Raw genomic sequence first — 23,279 nt, 5'->3', positions numbered from 1 at the left:
CAACAGATGCAGCATTTCCACGGCCAGGCCAGAGTAAAATGATCCTGGGACCTGAGCTCCTCCACACCCCTGCCAGTCAGAAGGGATGCTCTCCCCTGGCTGAGAGCTCTCCTCCTGCTGCTCGAAGCACCTTCTTGTTCCTGGAGTCATGAGGAGCCCAGGGACAGGGACACTGGCAGGTGGCCCAGCCAGTCCCATCCCCCACCCCCCTGGGCCTCACCCCACATGCGTGTGGCATCCCCCCACCTCCCCTGCACTAAGTAACACAAACAGCCTTGTTAGACGTCCTTCAGGACGTAGTCCGCCAGGAACATCCAGAACACAGGGTCAGGCTGGAAGACTCCCTGGGCCGAGAGGGGACAGAGCAGCTAGACCAGGGGCTGTCAGGAAAGAGAAAGTGCAGGCCCGCTGGGATCCTTCCTTATCTGTTCTCTGCGTGTGCTTGGAAAAGACAGACACGCACGGAGGGCAGCCTCCAGTCCCAGGGCCTTAGGTCACCCACCCCATCCCCTACCACCTCACCCAGCCAGGCCACCTTCCCGCCAAAATGAGGTGGCCTGGAAATGGCCAGGGTTCTAGAGGGAAGACTGGCCTACAGCCACCCTGCAAGCTCAGCCTGGCAACTGCTCCGGAGGAGGGGGGGCTGCCAAGCCCACCGAGGGGCTGCGGGACAAAGGCAGGCAGCGGAGCCTGCTGCCACACTGTGGCGGCGCCCGGGCCATCACCCTCTACCCAGGCCACAACGACCCCCTTCACAACCAGGGGGCTAACCTGACTCAGCCCACGTTTGAATTTCAGAAAAGAAAAAAAAACGCGGTTTATTACTTTCCTGATACAAATTCCTCTTCGGTGTGATGTTTGTACAGTTAGACACACACAATAGGAAAAATATATACACGCATCGCTCATTCTGCCTGTCTCCTCCACACCAGACAAGGGAAGTTCACGTGCAAGGTCTCGTCCCTGTCAGCCTCCTCTCCTCAGCACCCCCACCGTGCTGTCACCCAATTCCTACAGGCCAGGGGTAGGGAATGCCTGGCGCCCACAGCCCAGCCACCTGGCAACAAGCTCCACAGGCCAGTGGGAGAACCAGCTGGGACACAGGGCCTGCTGACAGTCCCCAAAGGCCACCTGCTGGGGACCACCAGACTGCTACCTGCGTCCCAGAAATGCCCCCTACCCGACCAAGCTCTGATCTGGAACCTTCTGTGAAAGTCTGTGTCCATCTCACCAAGAGCAAAAAGGGGGAGCCCCTTCCTCTCCGGCTAGGGAAGCACTGGGAGAAGCGACACCAGTGTGCCCGAGTGCGGTGCCAACTGCCTCCCTGCCCCCCACCCCCCAGCTGCGCATGACTTAAATCAACCCCAACATCGAGTTCAGCCTGAAAAGGAGAGTTCACAACCAACGTCACTGCCTCTCTCCACGAAAAAGGACCAGCGAGAGCGCACCGCTTCCCGGCCCCCTAGGGTCTCCCAGACTCTTCAAAGCGCAAGGAACAGGGTGAAAACTTTGCTCTCTTACTGAGGTCCCGCCGGCCTCCTCCTCCTCGCTAGGATCCTGCCTCAGGCCAGCGTTGTGCAAACCCAGACGGGAGAATTCCCTTCCTGACGGGCACCCATGGGGGCGCACGGAGTTCCGCCCACCCCTCCCTGCCGACCCCGCTCCACTCCAAGCCCGCGGTGGCCTCGCCTCTTCTCTTCCACCCTCTCCGTCCCGAGCTGGCTGTGAAGCGGCAACACCCCATTCGTATCAAGAGAGTCACCCCCGCCGCCCCGCAAAGCGCGGCCCGGGGCCGCCTCTCTCGGAGGAGCGCTGCTCTCGCGCCCCTGCCTTGCGTCCCCCGCGCGCCCAGCCCGCGCTGAGACCAAAGAGCCCGAGCGTGGGAGGCACACGCGGAGCAGGTCCCGTGCCCCGGACCTCCATGTCCCGGATCCCCGCACCCCCGGCGGCCCGGGAAGGATATGGGTTACAGACCAGCCGGAGACACCAGCTGCGCGGCCGCGTGGTCTGCCCGAGGCAGAAAAAGACGGTGGCCGCCAGTGCCGGGTACGGGACGGGCTGCTCCTCGTCGGCGCCCAGCTCCGCGCCGCGCTCGGCCGCCGGGCTCTGGGGGGGCGACGCACCGGGCCTCGACCCCCGCTCCGCCTCTGGCCCCGGGGCCCCAGGGCTCGCCGGGGACGCCCCCGCCGCAGGGCCCGGGGCTGGCGCGCCCAGGGGCACTCGGACCTCGTCGGCCGCCTGCACGCTCTCTGTCATGGTAGCGGCGGGTAGCACCTGCGGGGGACAGCCGGTAACCGGGTCCCGAGAACAACACCCTCGCCCGCCTCGGGTGGAGCGGGTCCGCGGAAACAGCCACGGCCGCCGGGATGTCTTTGTCTTTTCTCATTAGAGACAAATGCGCCCCCCGCCCCCGCCCGTCCCCTCCCTCCGGCGAGGGCTGGGCGGCCCCTCCCCCACCGCCGGGGCGGGGGCAGGCGCCCCAGGGGCTCCCTCGCCGGCTGCCTCAAGTTGAAGAGGATCCCGGCGCGCAGTGGGGCGCGCGTCCTCGCCGCGTCTCACCTCGCTCCGGCGGCCGGCGGCGTCCCCGCGGGCATCGCCCGGGCGGCGCGGTCACCGCGGACCCGGCACGGCGCTCGGCCCCGGCTGGAGCGCCGCAGCCCCCAGCCCGCGCCCCCGGCCCGCGCCCCCGGCCCGCCGGCTCCCGCTCCGGCTCCCGCTCCGGCTGGCCCGGCAGCGACGGCGGCGGCGGCCCGGCGCAGAGGGGTCCGCGGGGCGGACCGGCGCGGGGCGCGGGGGGCGCGAACCGGGCGGCGGGGCGGTGAACGATCCCAACGCCTGTCCGCACTCGGCGCAGGAAACTTCAGAGTGAGCTGCGGGCTGGGCGGGGGCGGGGCGGGGCCGGGCCGGCGCGGGGGGCGGGGCCGGGCTGGGGGCTCGGGGAGGGGCCGCTCCGCCCAGAGGCGCGCGCGCGAGCCGCCCCTCCCCCGTCGCGGAAAGCGCCCCGCCCCCCACCCGGGAGGGCGGAGCTGGGCCCGCCCGAGCCCCCAACCGCGCCCCCACCCTCCCACTCCTAGCCCGCGGGGCGCCAGGGGGCGCTGGCGGAGAAGCTTGGCGGGGGCGGGGGAGTGGCGCCAGCGTCTTCCCCGCCCCCAACTGCGGGGGCGGCCGGAGTCGCGGAGGCCGGCCCTCCCCCTCCCCGCCGCAGGGCTCACCCCCTGCCCCTCCGCGCCGCGGGCGGGGGTCGGCGAGGGGGCGAGGCTGGCGGGCTTGGGCGGCGCGCTGAGGCCTTGACCGCGGGCGGCGTGGCCCTCCCCCTCCGCATGGGTGTCCTGGGTGTGACCGCGCGTGTGATGTGCTGCTGTATCCGTGGGTGGGATTCTGGGTGCTCGTGCATCCGCATCCCCCCAACACGCGCGCGCGCACACAAGCGCACCTACGGCAGCTTCTTTGAACTTGTCCCTCGCCCAGCCCCCTCCTGGACCGACCGAGACCTGTGGGACCCTGGGGAAGGGGCCAGACCCTCCCGCAGCCCCCCACTCTCACACTGAGACGAGGGACAGAGCACCTCCTCCTGTGCTCTGGGGTCCCTCCCGGCCCCTTGGCCCCTGAGGATCTGCCGGGCTTTCCACTTCCCCACGACCACAAGTCTGCTGTCTCCGGGTGTGACCTCACTCCTTCCAAGCCTACTCTCAGCGCTGGATAAAGAGCGGGGCGGCTGGTCCACACAGGCCGGCTCCTGGGGCCTCAGGCCTCACCAGTTGCTCGGGTGGATGGGTGGGTGGGAGGGCCCACGTGGGGACCCCCCAGACCTGGAGAGGCTCTGGCAAGGTCACTGCCAGCCCGGGCTTCACCACCTGCGCGGTGGCGCTGCAAAGAGTGCATCCAGAATGGGGTGGACATGCTGTTCGGGGAGAAGGGAAGACCCCAGGAGGCCCTGTGCCCTCCTCCACCGCTGGGCCCTGGGGTGAGGAAGACAGGAAGGCAGGACCATGGCAGCTCCCATGCAAGACCCAGGCGGTGTCCTGCACTGGCCCATCACTGCTCAGCAGCACCTCCTCTTGTATATGTGAACTTTTCAAGAAAAGGAAAACATTTACTCTATCTTAATGCTACTACTTAGCGATGGAGGGCCATGACCAGTAATTAAGGCCCTCAAAGAGCAATTAGTGCTCCAGCCACCTAAGAGAGGGACTGGGAGAGCCCTGGGCCTAGGATGGAGCCCTGCAGGGAAGCTTGCAAGGGTGGGTAGACATGAAATCCTCAGCAGGATCCTGGGCAGGGGTCACCTGGACCTCCTGATCCTTTTCACAATGCCCATCTCATTAAACGTTAGGGTGAAGCTCAAGATTGGTTCTAGCTGGGGAACTGTTAGTGATTTGCTGGACAAAAATTAGTGGGAGGTCGACAGTGTGCCAGACCCTGCGTGGAACTGGGGAGGCAGTGGCGGTGGCCAGTACAGGCCCTGTCCTTGTCCCTTGGGGCTTCATTCCAGCTGGGAGGCAGCCACAAACAAATTTGTGGATAGAGGAAGAAAATAGTTAAAAGCTGTGTTAAGTGCCATTCAGAGCTGAGATGGGGGGCAGAGGATCTATTTGAGGACAAGACTATTTGAGGACAAGAAAGCAGCTGGAAGAGAAGCAGGGGGTTCTTCCCAGCAGCAAGAGCAGACTGTGCAAAGGCCCTGTGGCAGGCAAGAGAGAGCTGAGGAACAGGAAGAACCAGAGATAGCCTGAGGTGCCCTGCAGGGGCCCCGCTATGAAGGGGGGTGGTGAGGGCGGGGAGGGCAGGGCAGGGGTTCCCACGGGGCCTCATGGTGCAGGGAATTCTAAATGTGACAGACTGTCACCCTGCTCTGCGCACTCTGTCCTTTGGACATCTGCGGAAGGGACAGGGCATGGATTTTTTAAATAGGTGTTGCTTTTTTTTTTTTTTAAGTTTTAGCTTTTTTTTTTTTTTTTTTTTTAATATATGGCTGTGTTGGGTCTTCGTTTCTGTGCGAGGGCTTTCTCTAGTTGTGGCAAGTGGGGGCCACTCTTCATCGCGGTGCACGGGCCTCTCATTATCACGGCCTCTCTTGTTGCGGAGCACAGGCTCCAGACGCGCAGGCTCAGTAATTGTGGCTCACGGGCCTAGTTGCTCCGCGACATGTGGGATCCTCCCAGACCAGGGCTCGAACCCATGTACCCTGCATTGGCAGGCAGATTCTCAACCACTGCGCCACTAGGGAAGCCCCAAATAGGTGTTACTTTTTAAAGACAGCGTCTCTAAGCTGACAAAGCCTGTAGCCTTCAGGTGTCCCATGGCCCATTTATAGACCGGTGAGGCTGCACAGACACTGGAAGGGCATTGTCCACCTGAAGGTCTTGGAAGGAGACCACCTGCTACCACCTCCGGCTCCATCCAGCACATCTGAGAACCTTGTTCTTGAAGGCGTTGAGTCCCCTGGACTGATACTCACTGACTCTGTGTGTGTGGCATCTGATGGCACCCAGCCCGCGTGGCAGGCTCAGCCATGAGGCTGAGGGCGATGCGTCTCAGGCCTGAGTTCTTCAGCCAGAGGGAAACTGCACCGCGCGGGGGACAGCCTCACCCTGCAGACGGGAAATGAGGAACAGCTCATGGATTGGTATGAGATGAGAAAATAGCATTAGAAACAATGAAGCAGTAATACATTCACATCGCTAGAAAGGAATGTTGGAGAGATCAAGCACAGGACAATTTGGAAATTGGCATTAAAAGTATTTAATTAAACTGAACAGAGTGTTCAGATTTTTTTTTTTAATCCTCCTGGCCTCTGGAAGATTTGGTTCTGCTTTTTGCTATTTCCTCTTTTTTCTTTTTTTTTTTTTTAAGGGCAAAGCTTTTTCTTGACAAAGATGGGGGCGGAGGGCAAATGGCCCATTGGTTCAGTCAGCGGGAGGTAGAAACTAGACACCTCCCCAGGAGAGCACTCGTACCCTGGGGGCACATGGCTGCAATGGGGGGGGGGTTCAGGCTACCTTGGGGGCCCTCCACCTTGGCAGGCTGGGCCATGGGGCAGTGGGTAGCATGGTCACCTCCATCAGGACCTATGGGTGCCTGCCCAAGCTCACCACCCCCACCCAGCCACTCTGCTCTGTGTCCAGGCACCCCATCCACCCTCAGGCTGGCTGGAGCCCACAAGACCCCTCACATCACATTGGTCCCTTCTCCTGCCTTTCAGGTGGCCTCCTCCTACCCTCTCCAACCGTCCCCCTCCCCTCCACACACCCCCTTCCATCCAGAAGCCCCCACTGGGTCAAGCCTCCTCAAGTTGGCATGACCCACTTCCGTCCCACTTCCAGCCTGTCCTGCCCCACTGTGCCTTTGGACCACAGACCCACCAGCCAAAGTCCCCTCCAGGCCCCAGCCCTGGCCCTGCAGTGCCCACTGCTGGGATGCTCCTGCCTGGCCCATGCTTAGCCAGTGCCCTCCTGCCAGCGGTGCCCGCTCCAGGGCCTCTCCGACCCCACATACCTCCCCCACAGCACTCACCTTGCGGTGTTCAGGCCAGACTGGGGCTCCCGAGGGCGACCACGGTGCCATGTTTAATGTGCCTGCGATGCCTGGCAAGTGCCCGTCCCGGAGGTTGGGGGGTGGCCAGGAAACAGCGGGTGCATGAGTGGCAGGAGCTGTGACCTGAGCGAAGGCTGACAGAGGTGAAGTGCCGGTTACCCAGCAGGTGAGCGTGTCCAGAGGAGTGGAGGCTGAGCCCAGATCCCCCCCAGCCACTGCTGGGGGTTCACACCTCAAAGGCGGGGGCCTGGGGCTTCTGCAGGTGGCCAATCCACCTCAGTCACCCCCCCACCCCGGCCCTTCTGAGCCCACCTTACACCTCTTGGACCTGCCACCGTCACCAAGGAGCAGGGCCCAGCTCCCCGCTGCCTGGAAACTGGGCCCAGAGGTGCTTCCCTCGGCGTGCGTGGGGCTAGAGGCCAGGCTCTGCAGGGAGTGGCCATCAGGGCAGGCAGCAGGGCCAGCACAAGCCTGGACCCCTGCCCAGCTGGGACGCCTCCAGTGACAAGCGCCTTACTCCAGATCCATGCCTGCCTGGGCCCGAGCATCCTCGGCTGTCACCCCAGCTCAAGGGGTGACATGCTCTACATGGTACCCCTGCCCCCAAGATGAAGCAGGCGCTAGAGGTGAGGCTTTTCTAAATTCTTACTTGAAACTCACAGCACCAGTTGACACAGGTGTTCAGATGATGCCATTTGTTGTAATGCACAGTGGTTTCCTTTGCATTTTAGTGTCCTGTCCATTTTTCAAGCTGTTCCTGCAGAATCAGCCCGCTCTGCCCCTGCCAGTCTCCCAGACAAGCCACTGCACTGCCCCCACCCCACCTCCCCGTGGCCCTGGCTCCTCTGCCTCCTGGGTCCCCACAGGGCAGTACTGGACCAGGGACAAGGAGAAGGTGTCCCAGCCCTCAGGCCTCCCTCTGGTCTCTGGCTGCAGAATTGGCACAGTCCACTCTACTCACAGAAGCCTCCAGTTAGCAGATAAAAATACAGTTTGCCCAGTTAACTTTGAATTTCAGACAAACATGAATAACGTTTAGTATAGGTATATCCCATGCAATAGTTGGGATATATTTATACTTAAAACATTTGTTTATATCTGAAATTCAAATTTAACTGGGTGCTTTATATCTTATCTAGTGCCCCTACTTGGGATAGCACGACAGGTCTATGAAGGGCTAGGAGGGAGGGAGGGAGGGAGGGGGCTGGGTCCCACCTGAGCCAGGTGCCCGCTGCAGGGCTCTGGGGTGAAATAGCAGGTGCCCGGGGAGGGGGTGTTAAACTGGGGCCGGGGGCACCCCGAGTATGTGTGCCTGCGTGGCCAGCACCCTGCAGGCTGGCCCTTGCTCGCCTGCCTCTCCCTAGAGAGGCTCAGAGGGCTCGGTCCCCAACCCCCCACCCCCCACCACCCCCCCGCCAGCCAGTTCAGGTTCCCTAGCATCAGCGTGGGAGGGAAGGGGGACTGCGGAGTGTGGCCTTTGAGCTCCCAGACTCCAAAAGCAGGAGAAAGCGTGGTAGGTCACCCTGGAGCATGGAAGCTTCTAGACCTTCATTCTCCAGCTGCACGACTCCATGGGGCTTTGGACACAAGACCCTCGAGGGTGGGAGCAGTGAGTCTCCTTTGCTCAGTGCCTGACATACAGTAGGTGCTAAATGAATGTGTGCTGACTGGACAGCTGCAGGGGCTTGTGCTTGCCTTGAACTACAGCCCCCCCACCCAAGTTGTGCTGGGAGGGGTGACCCTCCCCCTCCATGGTGGGCAGGGGCCTGGAGACTGCCAGGCGGTAGGCACCCAGCCCCCAGCTCACAAAGGGGGCTGCCCTTTCTCCGAGGACCTCAGATATTGCCTGAAATCTTAACTCAGCAACAATTTTTTTTTGGAAACAACTTTTTAAAAAAATTATTTATTTATTTATTTGTTTTTGGCTGCGTTGTGTCTTCGTTGCTGTGCACGGGCTTTCTCTAGTTGTGGCGAATGGGGGCTACTCTTCGTTGTGGCGTGCAGGCTTCAGTAGTTGGGGCATGTGGGCTCAGTAGTTGTGGCTCGTGGGCTCTAGAGCGCAGGCTCAGTAGTTGTGGCGCACGGGCTTTGTTGCTCCGCAGCACATTGGATCTTCCCAGACCAGGGATTGAACCCGTGTCCCCTGCATTGTCAGGTGGATTCTTAACCACTGCGCCACCAGGGAAGTACCACAGCAACAATTTTTGAAAGTTTCAATATGAAATGCCTAAGCCTTAACAGTACTGAGTGCAGAATCCTTCAGTCTTATTACAGGGAGGCTCAGGGCCTTTCTCGGGCTCTGCAACCACAGGGCCTGGGTTCGAATCCCAGCTCTGCCACAAACTGGCTGTGTGGCCTTGGGCAAGTGTCTTGACTTCTCTGAGCCTTAAGTTGCCTCCTCTGGGAAAAAAGACATGCATCAGGTGAAAAGTGTTACTGAACTGGTAGTTCCTGTCAATGGTTAAACACAGAGTTACCAAGCCACCAGCAATTCCACTCCCAGGTATGTGACCAAGAAAAGTGAAGAACTACATCCAGACACTTCATACGAGAGTTCACAGCAGCAGGATTCACTGCAGCCAAAAGGTGAAGCTACCCAATGTTGACAGACCCTCGGATGAACTGCACGTGGTCGGTGCGTGTAGTGGAGTCCGACTCAGCGATGAAGAGGAGTGAAGCACAGACACAGACGAGTCTTGAAACCATGATACCGAGTGTCAGCAGCCAGACACAAGGTCACGCGGTGTGGGATTCCACAAACGTGGAATGTCCAGACCTGGGAAATCCACAGATTGCTATGGGGTGGAGGGAGGGGAATGTAGCAGAGTGTCCTTTTGGGGTGATGAAAACGTTCCCAAAGTTGACTGGGGTGGTGGCCGCCCCACTCAGAATATCCTGAGAACCCCACCCAATCTGGTAACCGTGTGGCGTGGGAACAACATCCCGACGAGCTGGGAGTGGGACAGGGAAGGCGCAGCACTGGATGAACACCTGTGACCGTGGCCATGGCCGTTTTTTTTTTTTGTTTGTTTGTTTGTTTGTTTTCATGGCCGTTTTTATTGACCCTGAGACGGGGGTAGCGGGGGGAGATGGGCAGTCCTCGCGGGGCTGCCCCGGGATGGAGATGGGCCCGAGGGGACCAGAGCTGGCACCCTTTGGGGTGCCCGCCTGTTCCCCAGGGTCCTCAGGCATCGAGGACCCTGGAGGGCCACCTTGCAACATCATGGGGCCAGGGCCGAGGCCTCACGGCTGGTCAGGCAGGGGTGCACACATGGGAATTCAGCCTCCGCCCCAGTAAGTCAGGGCAGCCTCCAGGAACTCCTCCGAGGGGGGTGTCTCAGCCTTGAATCTGGGGGTGCAGCCCCCTCAGGGTGCGGTGGAGTGGGTACAGCCCCTCCAGCCTGAGCTGCTGAGTGCCCCCCAACAAGACCGCTCCTGAGGGGGGAGGGACGAGGGCTGACCTAGGGGGAGGAAATGGGGGGGGGTTGAGCCGGCCTGGGTGCTTCCAGAGGACCTTGAAGGGGCCGTGGGAAAGCGGGAGGCCGGATGCAGATGTCAGCCCATCTTCTCCCCCCAAACCCTGTTTTCTCCACAGCCCCCCAGCTCCACCCGCCCACTGCCTGCAGGCAGATTCACTCACGGGGTCCCTTCCGAGGTTTGGGACTTTAGCAGAGGAAGGCCCCTGGAAGGTCAAATCTGCTGGCCCAACAGACCCCAAGCTCCTCCTCAGCTGGCCTCCCTGTCTACCTGGCCCTAGCCATCGGTGACTACCCGGGAGGGTCCGGCTGTCCCTGAGAGGCAGACAAGGCCTTCCACTGGGCGGTCTGCACGCCTGCCTCTTCCCTGACCCTCACCCCTCCCACCCCATGTGCTGTCACCGGAGCTCAGACCCAGCAGGACGGAGACCCTCGAACTGACAGGTGACCCGGGGGGACAGAATTGAGGGGGGGAGCGTGACGTCTGAAGGATGGGTGAGCCCAGCCCTGGTCTGGGCAGGTGACACGGGGGACAACCTGTGAAGGGCTCCTGGGAGCCAGGGCTGCCCTGTGCACTGCGGTGGCCCTGACTTTGCACCTGTCCTCTGTTGGATAGAACCAAATGGAGGTGTCAACCAAGGTGGTCAGTGGTCAGCAGTCAGCAGGATGCAGGGGACCCAGCTAGGAGGGAGGTCCTCTGATTCCTGCCCCCTCTTCACACCGGGTACCAGTACATTGTTTATCTTTCTGGTTAAATGGGTTAAGTTGTCAACTGCCCCTATTCGAGCAGCCCCTCCCAAGGGACGCCCCTCCAGGTGTGAGGATGGTGGGGCAGCCTCCCCAGCTGCAGCGTCAGGGAACTGCGGTGGCAGATGTGGCGCCCGCACCCCAGCCACCACCAGGGCCTGGCAGAGGCGGAGGCTCCAACAGCATTAACATAATTTATTGTAAATCGTTCCTGCTTTGTTTAATGTTCCTTTGATTCCACTTAATACTACCTTCTCCAGTGCCTGCTGCTGGACATTGCAGGAAGTTCACGTTTTCTGAGCAGAGGAGACACTCCCAACGCAAGACGCCGTGACAACGGGCTGCCAGCCCACCAGGAGCCATGGTCATCTGTGCCTCGACCACTCAGCACGCCCGGCGTCCCTCCCTGGACGGGGGACCCCTGCCTCCCCCGGAAGGCGTTTCAGATTGTCCGGTGGTGGAGCACTAACTCCTGACAAGCCTCAGTCTGGCCGCACACGTCGGGACCCCAGGGCTTCGAGGAGATGGCCTGGGATACATGGAGGCACACAGCGTGGCCGCCTAGGCTAAGCTGGCCTGGGCCAGCCCTCAGACGGGCAGTCACGGCTCATGGAGCTGAGAAAACATGAGCAGAAGGTGTGAAAAAGGCCCGTTGGGTCCATTCCTGCCCAGAAGTGGAGGCAGGAGGCACCACCGCCCAGGCCACCACCTCCCAGGAGCAGTCTGACCGGCCAGGGCCGGGAACTGCCTCTGTGGGCCCCAGGGGCACCTCGAATTCCCCACCATCTCGTTCTGAAAATCTGAGTCCTTGAAGCAGAAGTGGGCGGGCTGGCACCCAGAAGGATTCAACCCCAAGTGGAGACTTTGGAACCTTCTGGCTTCCAGACTGTGGGCCACAGGCCTGGCCAGGCCAGCGCCAACTCCCGGCTAATTCCCGGTCATGTCTACAGCCCTCCCCACTTTGCCGCTGATCTGGGGACCCTGCCGTCATGGGTCTAGCCGTGGGGCCTTAGAGACTGTGGGTGGAGATGGAGGCCCAGCCAGGCAGGGCCTCTTGGCCACATCCTGGAGGCTGGGGGAGGACACCTGGAGGCAGGGTGGCCACAGACCTCAGGGCGAGAGGACAGAGGAGGTCCAGAGTGGCCCTCTGGGCCCAGCGGGCAGCGTCCTCCTCTCTGTGTCCCTATCTGTCCATGGTAGCGTTGGCCCCTCTCCCCTCCCCAGCTCAACAGGAAGGGGGAATGTCCAGCACTGGATGAGCACCTGTGACCGTGGAAGGGGAGGAGGTGCCCAACTCCAGAGCCTGTGCTTGGGATGGCGGGTCCCCAGAATTCCCTGGGGGTCTCCTGAGCAGATGCACTCTGGTGGCCATCCAGCTCGCCTGGGTCCCTGGAGGTGGCCTGCAACCCCCAAATTAGTCTTGTTCTACCCCAAAGAAACGGGGCCACTCAGACCGTGCGGGGTTAGGGCCTGTCTGCCCAGAAGTGCATTTGTGCAGGTGGGTGGGCCAGGCGGGAACAGCGGGGGAGGCTGCAGGGCCGCAGGTGAAGGGCAGACAGTGCTGGGAGGCAGAGGGAGGACACGACCTGCATGGGGGCAGGGCCCGGGGTGGCCATCCGAGGGGCTTGGTGCAGCCCCAGGATATACCAGGACCCCGATGGGGACAGGGTTTCTCCTGAAGGGCCCAGGAAGGCACCCAGCCCGCAGAGACCCACCCTGGGGCATTTGGGGTCTCCCTCACAAGCAGCAGCAGGGCCAGGCCTGACTGAGCCTCTGGGCCCCGGGACCAACCCCCTGCGACATGGAGTCCTGGCTGGTGAGTCTGAGGGCTGCCCACTGCAGCACTGGTCCTTCTTCCCTGCCTCCAGTTCCCTATTGCACGGTGTTGAAGCATGAAGAGACACAGCCTTTCTCCTGAGGCCTTTGAGGCTCTGAGCCCCCAGGCCTCCAGCCCCTGCTGGGGTGGGTCCTGTCTCCCCATCACTGGAGGGGTGACCCTCACAGCCAGTTCTCCGAGAGGCGTTTCCCAGGCCAGGTTCCAGGCACGGCCGGAAGCTGGGGAAGGGTAGGACCAGTGGCTCGGTGTTCCTGGCTCCTGGACCAACCCTGCAGTCTCTGAGGCCACGGCCACACTAGCAGACCCATGCCAGGCCCCACTGTGGCCCCCAAAAGCCATCTTGTCACCAGCATGCTCAGGGTACAGCATGAAGGGTGAGAGGGCAGCCCCGGCTTGTCAAGGCTCAGAGAGTGCCAGGCGGTGCCAGGCTTCTGGGGGGTGTGTGGCTGGGGGAGCAGCAACCCTGTGGGAGCCACTGTAGGGCTGGGGCACAGGATGGCCGGGAGATAAGGTCCCTCAGAGTTACCAGCCTCCAGCAGCCTCGAAGGCACGTGCATCCCAACCAGTCAGAGAGATTGGCACCCAGGGAGGAGGGGCCTGTCCACGAGGGCGAGGGGCATTCTCACAGCACCAGCCCTTGGGCTTGCCTCCTTCACCCCTCCAGATATGAGCTGCCCCTCAGCACCTGCCAATAGCTGTGCCAGCCTCGGAGGGTAACCAGGAAAGACCCCCACCCAGAACCTGTTCCCAGCCTGCTAGTCATTCTGAGTGTCTCACCCACCGGGGTCTGTTGCCAGCTGCAATGTCATATTCCCAGTGGAAATGGGCACTGCAAGGAGCTGTCCTCACACCCTAGCGAAGCCAGCATTGATGGTCAGTCATCGACACTTTAGTATGAATTAGTGTGTCAGGCCGTGAAGTGCTGGCTCAGAGGCTAGGGATGAGGAAGAGGTGCTGGAGAAGCTGGCCTGGTTGAGGGCACAGGGTGAGGAGGAGGCTGTCAAGGTGTGAGGTCAGCCCAAGACTAAGGTCCAAGCAAGCGTGTGCTCCTTCTCCATGTACCCAGGGCCTTTGGTGAAGGACTGAGCAGGGGGTGGGGTGAGGACGGCTCCAGGTCTCTGGCTGGGGTGGGCAGCACTGGAGCAGAAGGGGCGTGCTGAGTGGATGAGGCATCCTCAGAGTTTAAAGGGCCTGAGAATAAATCATATAAAATGACAGGTTCTGCCTGAGAGATGGGTTTGCTCCTGGGCAGCTGGACTTTCCATGGGCATCCGGGCCTCAGTCCTGCTGGGCCCCCACGGGATCGGGTAGATCGAACCCCGGAGTCATCCACTGAGGGGCGAGAGAGGGCGGTGTTTGTCCACCTGCTCCTGTCACCACCGTTGGGTGCCCGGGTCTTCTGGCCCCTCCCTGAATTGCTGGGTGTCGCCCTTGCTCAGCCAAGCCTTCCTGGGTTCTTTTGCCTGCCTGTTTCTTGAGCACCTACTGTGCTCCAGGTGTGACTGCCCCAGCACTGGGCGCCTCTGAGTGCAGACCTCAACGCTGTTAGACCCTACACTGTGCCCCCTCCACACCCGGGCCTTCGGGAGGTGGGTGTCAGACCCCTGCCCTCCTCCCCAGCACAGAGTAGTAGGTGCTCATCTGGCAGCTCCATGAGCCCAGGGGAGGGGGAGGGATGGAAAGGCTGCTGCGGGCGTCAGGGGCTCCCTCCTGTGGGCCCTGATGTAGGTCTGAACGATGACTCCAGCTGGCCTTTCAATCACCCTCAGGCTTCAGACAGCAAGGAGAGAACCGAGGCTTTTTACCTTCCCGTGTTTATTAGTAAATCATCTTCTAACTGTTGTCAGAGCAGGTGAAGGTAAAAGAAAACAGCATCATTTGCCGTTGTAACAAGTGTGTTCTGGCAGCGGCTGTGATAAGGCGGATGTCATTGAGCTGGCATGGGCCCTCGCTTGGCTGGCCGCCATGGCCTGGGGTACACACGTGCCTCGCTGATCTCGTCCACACCTCTGCCGGCCGACAAGCAGCCTGCGGGGTATGCAGGGTGGGCCCTGCTAAGTTAATCCAACCCAACCCCCACCGGCCACCAGCCTGCAGGACTCACGGATGCCTCATCCTCTCCTGGAGGGAGGGACTCACGGTGAGTGTGTGGAGCATTGGAAAGCCTTTCCCCTGAAGTTCCAGTGTTGGGTTAAGCATTGCCCCCCTTGGGCTCTTCTTTTCAAAGACCACATCCTTCTGGGAGGGGCTGTGTCATGAGCTGTAGCAACCATTGACATTTTAGTGTGAATTAGTCTCTCAAATCCTTTCCCCATCACACCAACAGTGATGAGAGGGGTGATGAGGGTGGGGAAGGGCATAGAGGTGCTGCTGGGGTGAGAGACAGTTGGGGCCAAGCAGTCTGGGGATTGGGCAGCCCCAGCCCCAGAGGAGACCCACCTTAGCGCAGAGGCAGGGCCTGTTTCAGGGTCACAGGGTGGGTCTGCAGAGCCAGGTGGGATCAGGCCTCCCGGGGATGCTTTTAGGGGATGAGGGCTTGGGGGCAGCAGGGGTGGGCTGGGACACACAGGGGTCCAGCTGGGGACTTGAGCCAAGTGCTCCCAGGGGAGGGGGCTCCAGGGGCCTCTCCATGTGAAGTGGAGGTTCCCCTGAGCTGAGAGCAGCCCACCACCTGGGCCTTGGGGAGGGACGCCCACACACCTGGACTCATGCTGGGGTGTAGCAGGGGGTGGGGGCGAGTCTGGGACTGAGCTTTGGACCCGTGCTGGCAGCTCAGCCCCTTGGGGTCCCTCTCTGGTCCCCAAGCCCCTGTGCAAGCCCTCGCCTCCACAGGCTGGGCCTTGGGACAGGGCCCTGGACACTGGAGGTCCCCAGGCTAGTCCAGGAGGGTTTGTGTAGGGGCTGGAGGCAATGACCGCATGGCCTCTCCAAGCACCCCGCCCAAGTGGCAGGAGCCTCGTCCAGCTCCTGCCCTCTCGCCTGGCCAGAGAGCAGCTGCAGGAGATGGGGATTCTGTCCCGCAGATGCCGATGCTTTAATGTCCCTGGATTTATAGCGTGTTCTGTGGCTTCATTACCGAGATAAGGATGGAGCCCATCACTGTCAGCCTCCACTCGGGATGTGCAGCTGCCCTGCAGACCAGCACTGATGCTGTGCAACCTGCACAGGCGGCAAGAGGGCCCCTGGGCCTCAGGGCAGCGGCCAGGGCCTGCTGGTCACCGGCTAGGTATCCTCCCACTGGGGCCAGAATAACAGACACTTTGTCCGCCTGACCAAGGCATCTGTGAAAACCCCACAGTGGACCTCACACTCAATGGTGAAAGGCTGGAAGTTTTTCCCCTCAGATCAGGGATGAGACGAGGACGCCCGCTCTGCCCACTGCTCTTCAGCACAGTGCTGGAGGCCTAGCCTGGTTTTTTGTGTTTTTGTTTCTTTGGCTGTGCTGCGTGACACGTGGGATCTTAGTTCCCCTACCAGGGATCGAACTCATATACCCTGTAGTGGAAGCACGGAGTCTTAACCACTGGTCCGGCAGGGAAGGCCCCCTAGGCCGTTTAATTAGGCAAGAACAAGAAATAGAAGGCTGAAAGTTTGGGAAGGAAAGAGTAAAACCATTTACACAGACATCAGGACTGTCTGGAAATCTTGCAGAATCTGCCCCAAATCAGCCAGAACCAATATGGAGCTTAGCAAGAGCACAGAACCACATACAAAAGTGTGGATCGGCACCAAACAGCAACGTAACATTAGAAGCACTTCCATTTAAAATATCACAAAACAGGGACTTCCCCAGTGGTCCAGTGGTTAAGACTCCGTGCTTCCACCGCAGGGGGCATGGGTTCGATCCCTGGTCAGGGAACTAAGATCCCACGTGCCACACAGCGCGGCCACAAAAATAAATAATCAAATAAGTAAATAAATAAATAAAATATCACAAAACATAAAACATGTAAAAATCAATTTAACAAAAGATGTGCAGACCTCTGGAGTGAACTGAGTAGCAGAAACTTGCTGCAAGAGGATCCAGACCTCAACAGGCAGAGACGCAGATTTCCGTCCACAATCAGGGGCCAGGAGCCTTGGTGTCACCAAGCAGTCACCCCTCCCACGTTGCCCTGTGAGATTTGGGGCAACCCCAAACAAAACCCCAAGGCTATTTTGTAACAATTAACCAGCTGAATCCAAGATACACATGGAAATGCAGAGAGCATAGAAGAGCTAAAATCACCTTGAGAAAGACGAGCGGAGTTGGAGGACTCACACTCAACTAACTGTGATCTGCGGGGAAGCTTCGGTGATCAATGTCACATGGACGCCACGACAGGGATGTGCAGAACTGAGGGCAGATGTGGCCTTGACGGAGCTGGGGGGTGGGGGTGGGGGGGCTCAGTGGGAGAAAGGAAGTTTCTCCAAACATTGTGCCAAGAAAACTGGCAAACTCAGCAGGAAAATGATCACCGGACACACGAGACAATTTGAAACAAAGCATAGACCCCGCATAAAAACTAAAACTATGACTGCCCGTAGAAGTTCTGGGTGAATATCTCTGCAACTTTGATGTGGACAAATATTTCTCAAAGAAAACACAAAAACATAACCATAGAAGAAAAAATTGATACATCGAGCTTCATCAACTAAAACCAGCCCATCAGGGACTTCCCTGGCGGTCCAGTGGTTAAGACTCTGTGCTTCCAATGCAGAGGGAGGGGGTTCGATCCCTGGTGGGGGAACTAAGTAAGATCCCATATGCCACGTGACAATAAATAAATAATAAATAAATAAATAAATAAATAAAAAACTGCCCATTGAAAGAAACTCAAAGGAAGATACAGACTGGGAGTGGGCATTCACAGTGCGGGTCCACAGGAAAGGCTCACATCCAGGATAAAGAAACACCAACATTCACATTAAAATGATAAATAACCCAATTTGGAAATGGTCAAGAGGCTGCAATAGACACATCACCAAGGAAGACATGCAGATGGCAGAGAAGCGCACGAGGAGAAGCCCAGCATCACTAGTCACTGGGTAGACGCAGACCCAACCCGCAAGCCACAGGAGAGACCCTCACCTCACCTGTCAGGTGGGCTGCAGTGGGGGCCCACTGTACCAAGTGTCGGCCGGAGCTCTCACACTGCTGGCAGGATTCAAAAGTGGTGTGACCACTTTGGGGAAGAATTTGGCCATTTCTTAAAAAGTTAAATGGACTCGCACATGCAGTCTGGTCTCTCTGCAGCCGGGTATTTACCCAGGAGAGACGAAAGCGTGAGTCTTACAAAGACTTGTCTGAAGGTTCACGGCAGCTTCCTTGTAATTCCCCGTCCCAGTTGGCTCAGGCTGCCAGAACAAAATACCACGAACTGGGTGGTTTACAAACAGCAGACATTTATCTCCCACTGTCTGGAGGCTGGGAGTCCAGGATCACAGCGCCTGCAGGTTCTGTGCTGTGTCCATCTTCCTGCTGTGTCCTCACAGGGTGGAGGAGGCAAGGGAGCTCTCCAAGGTCTCGTTTATAAGGACACTAACCCACCCTCCTGATCTGATCACCTCCTGAACACCCCACCTCCTAACACCATCACCTGGGGGTCAGGTGTAAACGTGTGAATTTTGGAGGGACACAAATATTCAGACCCCAAATTCAAGTCCCACACTGGGAACTACCCAAACGCCCTCACCAGGGGAACCCCGGAGCACGAGGATGCAGCAGGGAGGGGTGAGTAAATGCAGATGGAGCCCAGAGCAGAGATGCTGAGGGAAAGAAGCCAGACAGAAAGGGGACACACTCTACACACCATCCTGTTCACGCAAGTCCACCTGCAGTGACAGAGCCAGGTCGTGGGAGGGGGAGGGGGAGGGTTTGCGACTTATGGGGAGATTGGCATATCTGCTGTCTTGATTGTGGTGATGGTTTCACAGCCTTCCGCGTGTGTCAAACTTCAAACGTGCGCAGCTTATTGCACGTGAATCACACCTCACAAGAGTGCTTGAAAACATCTGTGCTCAGAGATAATGGCCCCCCACCTTCAGTGAATTGAACACTTTGTATCAGTGCATTTCCTCTAGGTCTCATTGTTCTCAGTCATTAAGAGGCTCCCAGAGAGAGAATCACACATGCTGGAGGAGAGAGGGGGAAGGCAGCCCCATTAGGGGCCTGAGCACCAGGCAGCAGGTCCTGATGGGGCGGAGGTTCCCACCGCACAGGGTTCCCAGAGAGGTTTTGATTTCAGGCCACACACATCCTCTCTCACTCATGCTCTTATCTTTTCCTTCCCCTCTGATCCTGCACCTGAGGCAGAGGAAGCAACATCTCAGCCCTGAGGAAGGCAGCAAAGGGCTCAGGGACTTGGGATCCTCTGCCCTGGGGCCCTGCAGTCTCTAGCATGTGCTTCCTTCCGTGGCCAGGGGAGGGTTGGGTGCAGCCCTCCTGGAGGACAGGGGTGGTGGGTGAAGGTGCCCAGGGACCTTGGGCAGTGGGTTTCCTCCTCCAACGGCAGCTGGGGAAGGTCCGAGGGAAGGGCTGTCGTGAGGGGCAGGCGGGAGGCCCCCTTCTCAGCCCCCACCTCCTGAAGGCCTCCCGAAGGCCCCCTCTAGCAGAGTTCCGTGTGTCCATCTCAGCAGTCTGACCTTGCCTTCAGGGGCGGACACCCCTACAACCTGAGGTCAGATGAACCTGACGCCCCACTCCGTGCAGGGCCGGGTTCAAGACCCGACTCTGTCCCTGGGGCCCACATCACCAGGGCCGAGGGGCTGACCTCTGGGAGCCTCGGTTTTCCCTCTGAAAGTGGGAATACCGGTCACTCCCCCACAGGGCCCTGTGACTGTGCGCGGTCTCTACACGGGAAGTGCTGGGTGAGTGCCCAAAACAGCGGTATTCGTGCTCACCAAGGGGTCTCTGTTCTAGAAGAGCCCAGTGTGAGTGTCTGCGGGCCATGGTAACAAACCATCACAAACCAGGGGGCTTAAAACAACGGGCATCTATTCTCACGGTCTGGGCCGGAGATCCAACATCGAGGTGTTGCAGGGCCATGCTCCCTCGAAGGTGTGGGGGGAGGCCCTGTCCTGCTGCCTGCAGCTCCTGGAGGTGCCAGCATCCTTGGCGTCCCTTGGCTTGTGGCTTCATCACCCCCATCTCCGGCTCTTTGTCACCCAGCCGACTCCCCACGTGTGTCTTTGTCTTATCTCTCCCTCTCTTACCTTATAAAGAACTGGATTTAGGGCTTACCTGGATAATCCAGGATCATCTCATCTCAAGATCCTTAATTACATCTGCAAAGACGCTTCTTCCAAATAAGGTCCCGCTCACAGGTTAAGGGATTAGGATGGGGCTGTGTCTTTGGGGGTCAGCATTTGTCCCATGACACAGCCAGGTGGGGGGCAGCTCATGGGACTCTCTCTGAGGTCCCTACCCGCATGACAGCCCATCGCCTGACCACTGAAAGAACCCCCAGCGTCCACCACCGACTCCCCTCCGCGTTCAGCCCTCCTTTGCCCAGTCACCCTTGGAGACCTGGCCCCATTCTGACTCGTGCACAAGCCTCGTTGTGGCCTTGGGGAAGGCCTGGGCTGTCCCAGGCATCCCCGGGAAATGCCCTCCACTGTCACATGGGTTTCCTTTGTTGCAGCTTTTTTTCAGCTTTATGAAGCAGCCGCTGCAGCCGCCTGGCCAGTCACCTCCCGGTGGTGCCAGACCTGGCCTCCTCTCTCTCTTTTCTTTCTCCTCATCTGGAACGTGGACAGTCTGTGTCTAAGAGCCCCGCTGGGAGGAGGACAAAGCCTTCTTTGTGCCCCAGAGCCCACACTGGCCACTGGGTACCTGTTTGAAGCCGTGGACTCTGCCTCCCTGTGGGTCTTCAGGGGAGCCGGGGTCTGGCCAAGGGGCTCCAGGCTCTGCAGGCATATACAGGACGGACCAGGGGTGTGCCGGGCAGCAGCAGTGAGGGGAAAAGTGTAACCTGAAAATCCCAACCAATGACACCGAGAAATGCTGCATAAACCACAACAGACTTTAAGAGCTACTTTAAGGGCTTAGCTGGGCTCACCAGGAAAGAAAGGGGATAATAAACGAAGAGGGTGTCATGGTCGCTTGGGCGGCTGTAACAGAATGCCATACTGGGAGGCTTATAAACAGGAGAAATTTACGTGTCATAGTTCTGGAGCCTGGATGTCCAGGACCATGTGCCAACGTGCTCGGATTGCTGAGAGCCGACCTCTCTCTGTGTCCTTATGGGGCGGAGGGGCTCTGTGGGGTCTTGTTTGTAAGGACACTAATCCCACCGTGAGGCTCCACCCTCTCAACCTGGTCACCTCCCGAAGGCCCCATCTCCTGACACCATCACCTGGGGGGCAGGTTTCCACACATGGATCTAAGGGGACACAGACACTCAGACCACAGCTGAGGGTACAAAGAACCAGGTGGTGAGCCTGGACTCTGCATCCACGGTCTGGATTAGGGGCTGGAGCAGCATGAGTTCCTGTCTCCTAACCAGGGTGTTTGGTGCTGACTGCGATGAGGAGACAAGGCTTTGCGTCCAGGCGAGGCAGGATTGGAATTGGGGTCCCAGGAGGCTGGAAAGATCCAGGCACAGGCATTGTCTGTGTCCGCCTGGCCCCTGGGCAGGAGAGAGAGGTGTGTCCCGGAGCTTGAAACCACAGGCTGGCTTCACACAGGCCCTGCCGGTCTAGAAATCCTCCAGCCAAGGCATGACATAAAAGCCGGGCCAGCGACACCCCAGGCCCTTGGACCACGTGCTGTCAACTCCTCTGAAGGGATAACCCTCCAACTAGGTCCTGCTGGGGCTCAGCTCACAAGGAAACCAGCACCATGAGCTCAAAAACATGAGCTGGGGAATTCCCTGGAGGTCCAGTGGTTAGGACTCCGTGCTTCCACTGCAGGGGACATGGGTTCAATCCCTGGTCAGGGAACTAAAATCCCACATGCCTTGCAGTGCGGCCAAAAAATAAATTAATTAATTAAAACAAAACAAAACAAAACATGAGCTTACACAACGTCAGAGACAAGCACCAGCAAGAGGGTGTCAAAGAGTGTGAAAAACGCAAAAGAAGGCGCCAATACCTAAGGGAAAAATGAGACATCATGGGAAAGGGGAGTGGAACTCGGAGATGTGAAGACGATCTTTGAGAGTACAAAGTGCTCGGCAGGGTGGACGGCAAACTGGGCGAAGCTGCGGAGAGAATTAGTGAATTGGAAGAGAAAGGTTTGGGGACAACCCTGAGTGCCCCACAGAGGGGCCGAAAGACAGAATAAATGAAAGAGAGGTCAGGAGACCAGGGGTGGGTGACCGGGGCTGTGTCTGCCTTCTCGCCCCCACTCCCCGCCGTCTTTTTACTGGAACCAGCCTCACCCAGGAGTACACATGTTGTGAGTCAAATAGTTGACAAAGACACTTGGGCCCACGAAGCCTAAAATACTTCTGATCCCTGCCCTAGAAGGAGCTCCAGAGGAGAGAGAAAAGAAAGGAAGGAGACGCAAGCACTGAAAGGTTACAGCTGAGACTTCTCCAGAACTGATGAAAGCTAAGAAGCCTCAGATTCCAGAGACACAAACATGGGTAAATATGATAAATAGGAGCAAATTCCCACTGAGGCTGGGCCAGGTGGGGCTGCAGGACCCAGGTGAAGACAGGGTCCTGGTGAAAGTAGAGAAGGGGGTTTGGTGATTCATGGAACGGCCAGAAGACGGACAGCAGACCCTGGAGACGATGGAACAACATCCCCAAGGTTTGGAGGGAGGAGGGGCTGGTGAGACTCTGCGTGTGGCCACCAGTCAGTGAAGACGTGAAGACACTTCAGACAAACCTGGACCGAAAGGGTTTCTACTCCCTGACTCCTGCTGGAGGGACTGCTGAGGGAGAGGGAAGATGCTCATGACAGTTACAAAGAAAATAATAAGAAATGTTATTCAAAGATATAAAAGAAGATCTAAAAAACTGGAGAACTATGATGTCCGTGGGTGGGAACACTCAATATGGCAGAGATGGTAATTCTCCCAAAATTAACCTATAAACTCAAGGTAACTTCCATCAATAACCCAACACCTGAAGCCACGTGATGCATGTGTGTGTTTAATCTCCAAGGAGTGTCCGGGGTTAGCACTGTTATTTTCTGAACTTTCTAGCAGTTTGGAAATATCTCACAATTTGTTTTTGTTTTGTTTTTTTGGTCACTCCACGTGGCATGCGGGATCTTAGTTCCCTGACCAGGGATCAAACCCTTGCCCCCTGCAGTGGACGCACGGAGTCCTAACCACTGGACTGCCAGGGAAGTCTCAATATTTCACAATTTGAAACTGGTTTTAAATAGAGGTTGGTTTTGGCTCCCAGGGTCTCCCCTCCAGATGGGAGTCCCCGACGCCCCACCTCCTGGGAATGTTTCCATCCACTTCCAGCTGTGGCTAGGAAAGCAGGAGAGTCACACGGGCTTGAAGATCCCTGCTCCTGGAGCTCAGGGCTGACGCTTGCTTCGGGCTGTAGAGAAATCTTCTCTGGTGTCCCAGGCTCCTTGGGAGCTGAGGGAGCCAGGGAGGAGCACCAGCTCCTGTCCCTGGTGGGCGCTGGGTGGCACTGCTGGGCCGGGGCAGCACCTGTGGGGCCAAGGGCCGCCCTCGCCACGAGGCCCTCGCCCCCCAACACCCCAGGCCAACCCAGGCACCAGGAGGCAGAGCGCCA

The 23,279-nt window shown here is 58.9% G+C and overlaps 1 protein-coding gene across 5 annotated transcripts in view; it reads right to left on the bottom strand.

Annotated features, from left to right (window-relative positions):
• Nucleotides 1-2,386, bottom strand: part of CACNA1H (calcium voltage-gated channel subunit alpha1 H) — a 63,685-nt gene extending 61,299 nt beyond the window's left edge. For 4 of the 5 annotated variants that reach the window (XM_036826867.1, XM_036826868.1, XM_036826870.1 and 1 more), the window contains exon 1: nt 1,964-2,385. In XM_036826867.1, coding sequence (XP_036682762.1) covers nt 1,964-2,256 — 293 coding nt within the window. In that variant the 5' untranslated portion in view covers nt 2,257-2,385. Of the gene's footprint in view, nt 1-1,963 lie in introns of all 5 variants that reach the window. The other variant, XM_036826869.1, reaches the window with a different exon arrangement.
• Between the last annotated feature and the right edge of the window lie 20,893 nt (nt 2,387-23,279).

Source organism: Balaenoptera musculus, chromosome 15 (assembly GCF_009873245.2).
Source record: "Balaenoptera musculus isolate JJ_BM4_2016_0621 chromosome 15, mBalMus1.pri.v3, whole genome shotgun sequence".
NCBI lineage: Eukaryota > Metazoa > Chordata > Mammalia > Artiodactyla > Balaenopteridae > Balaenoptera > Balaenoptera musculus.
This window is presented reverse-complemented; position numbering and strand designations above follow the sequence as displayed.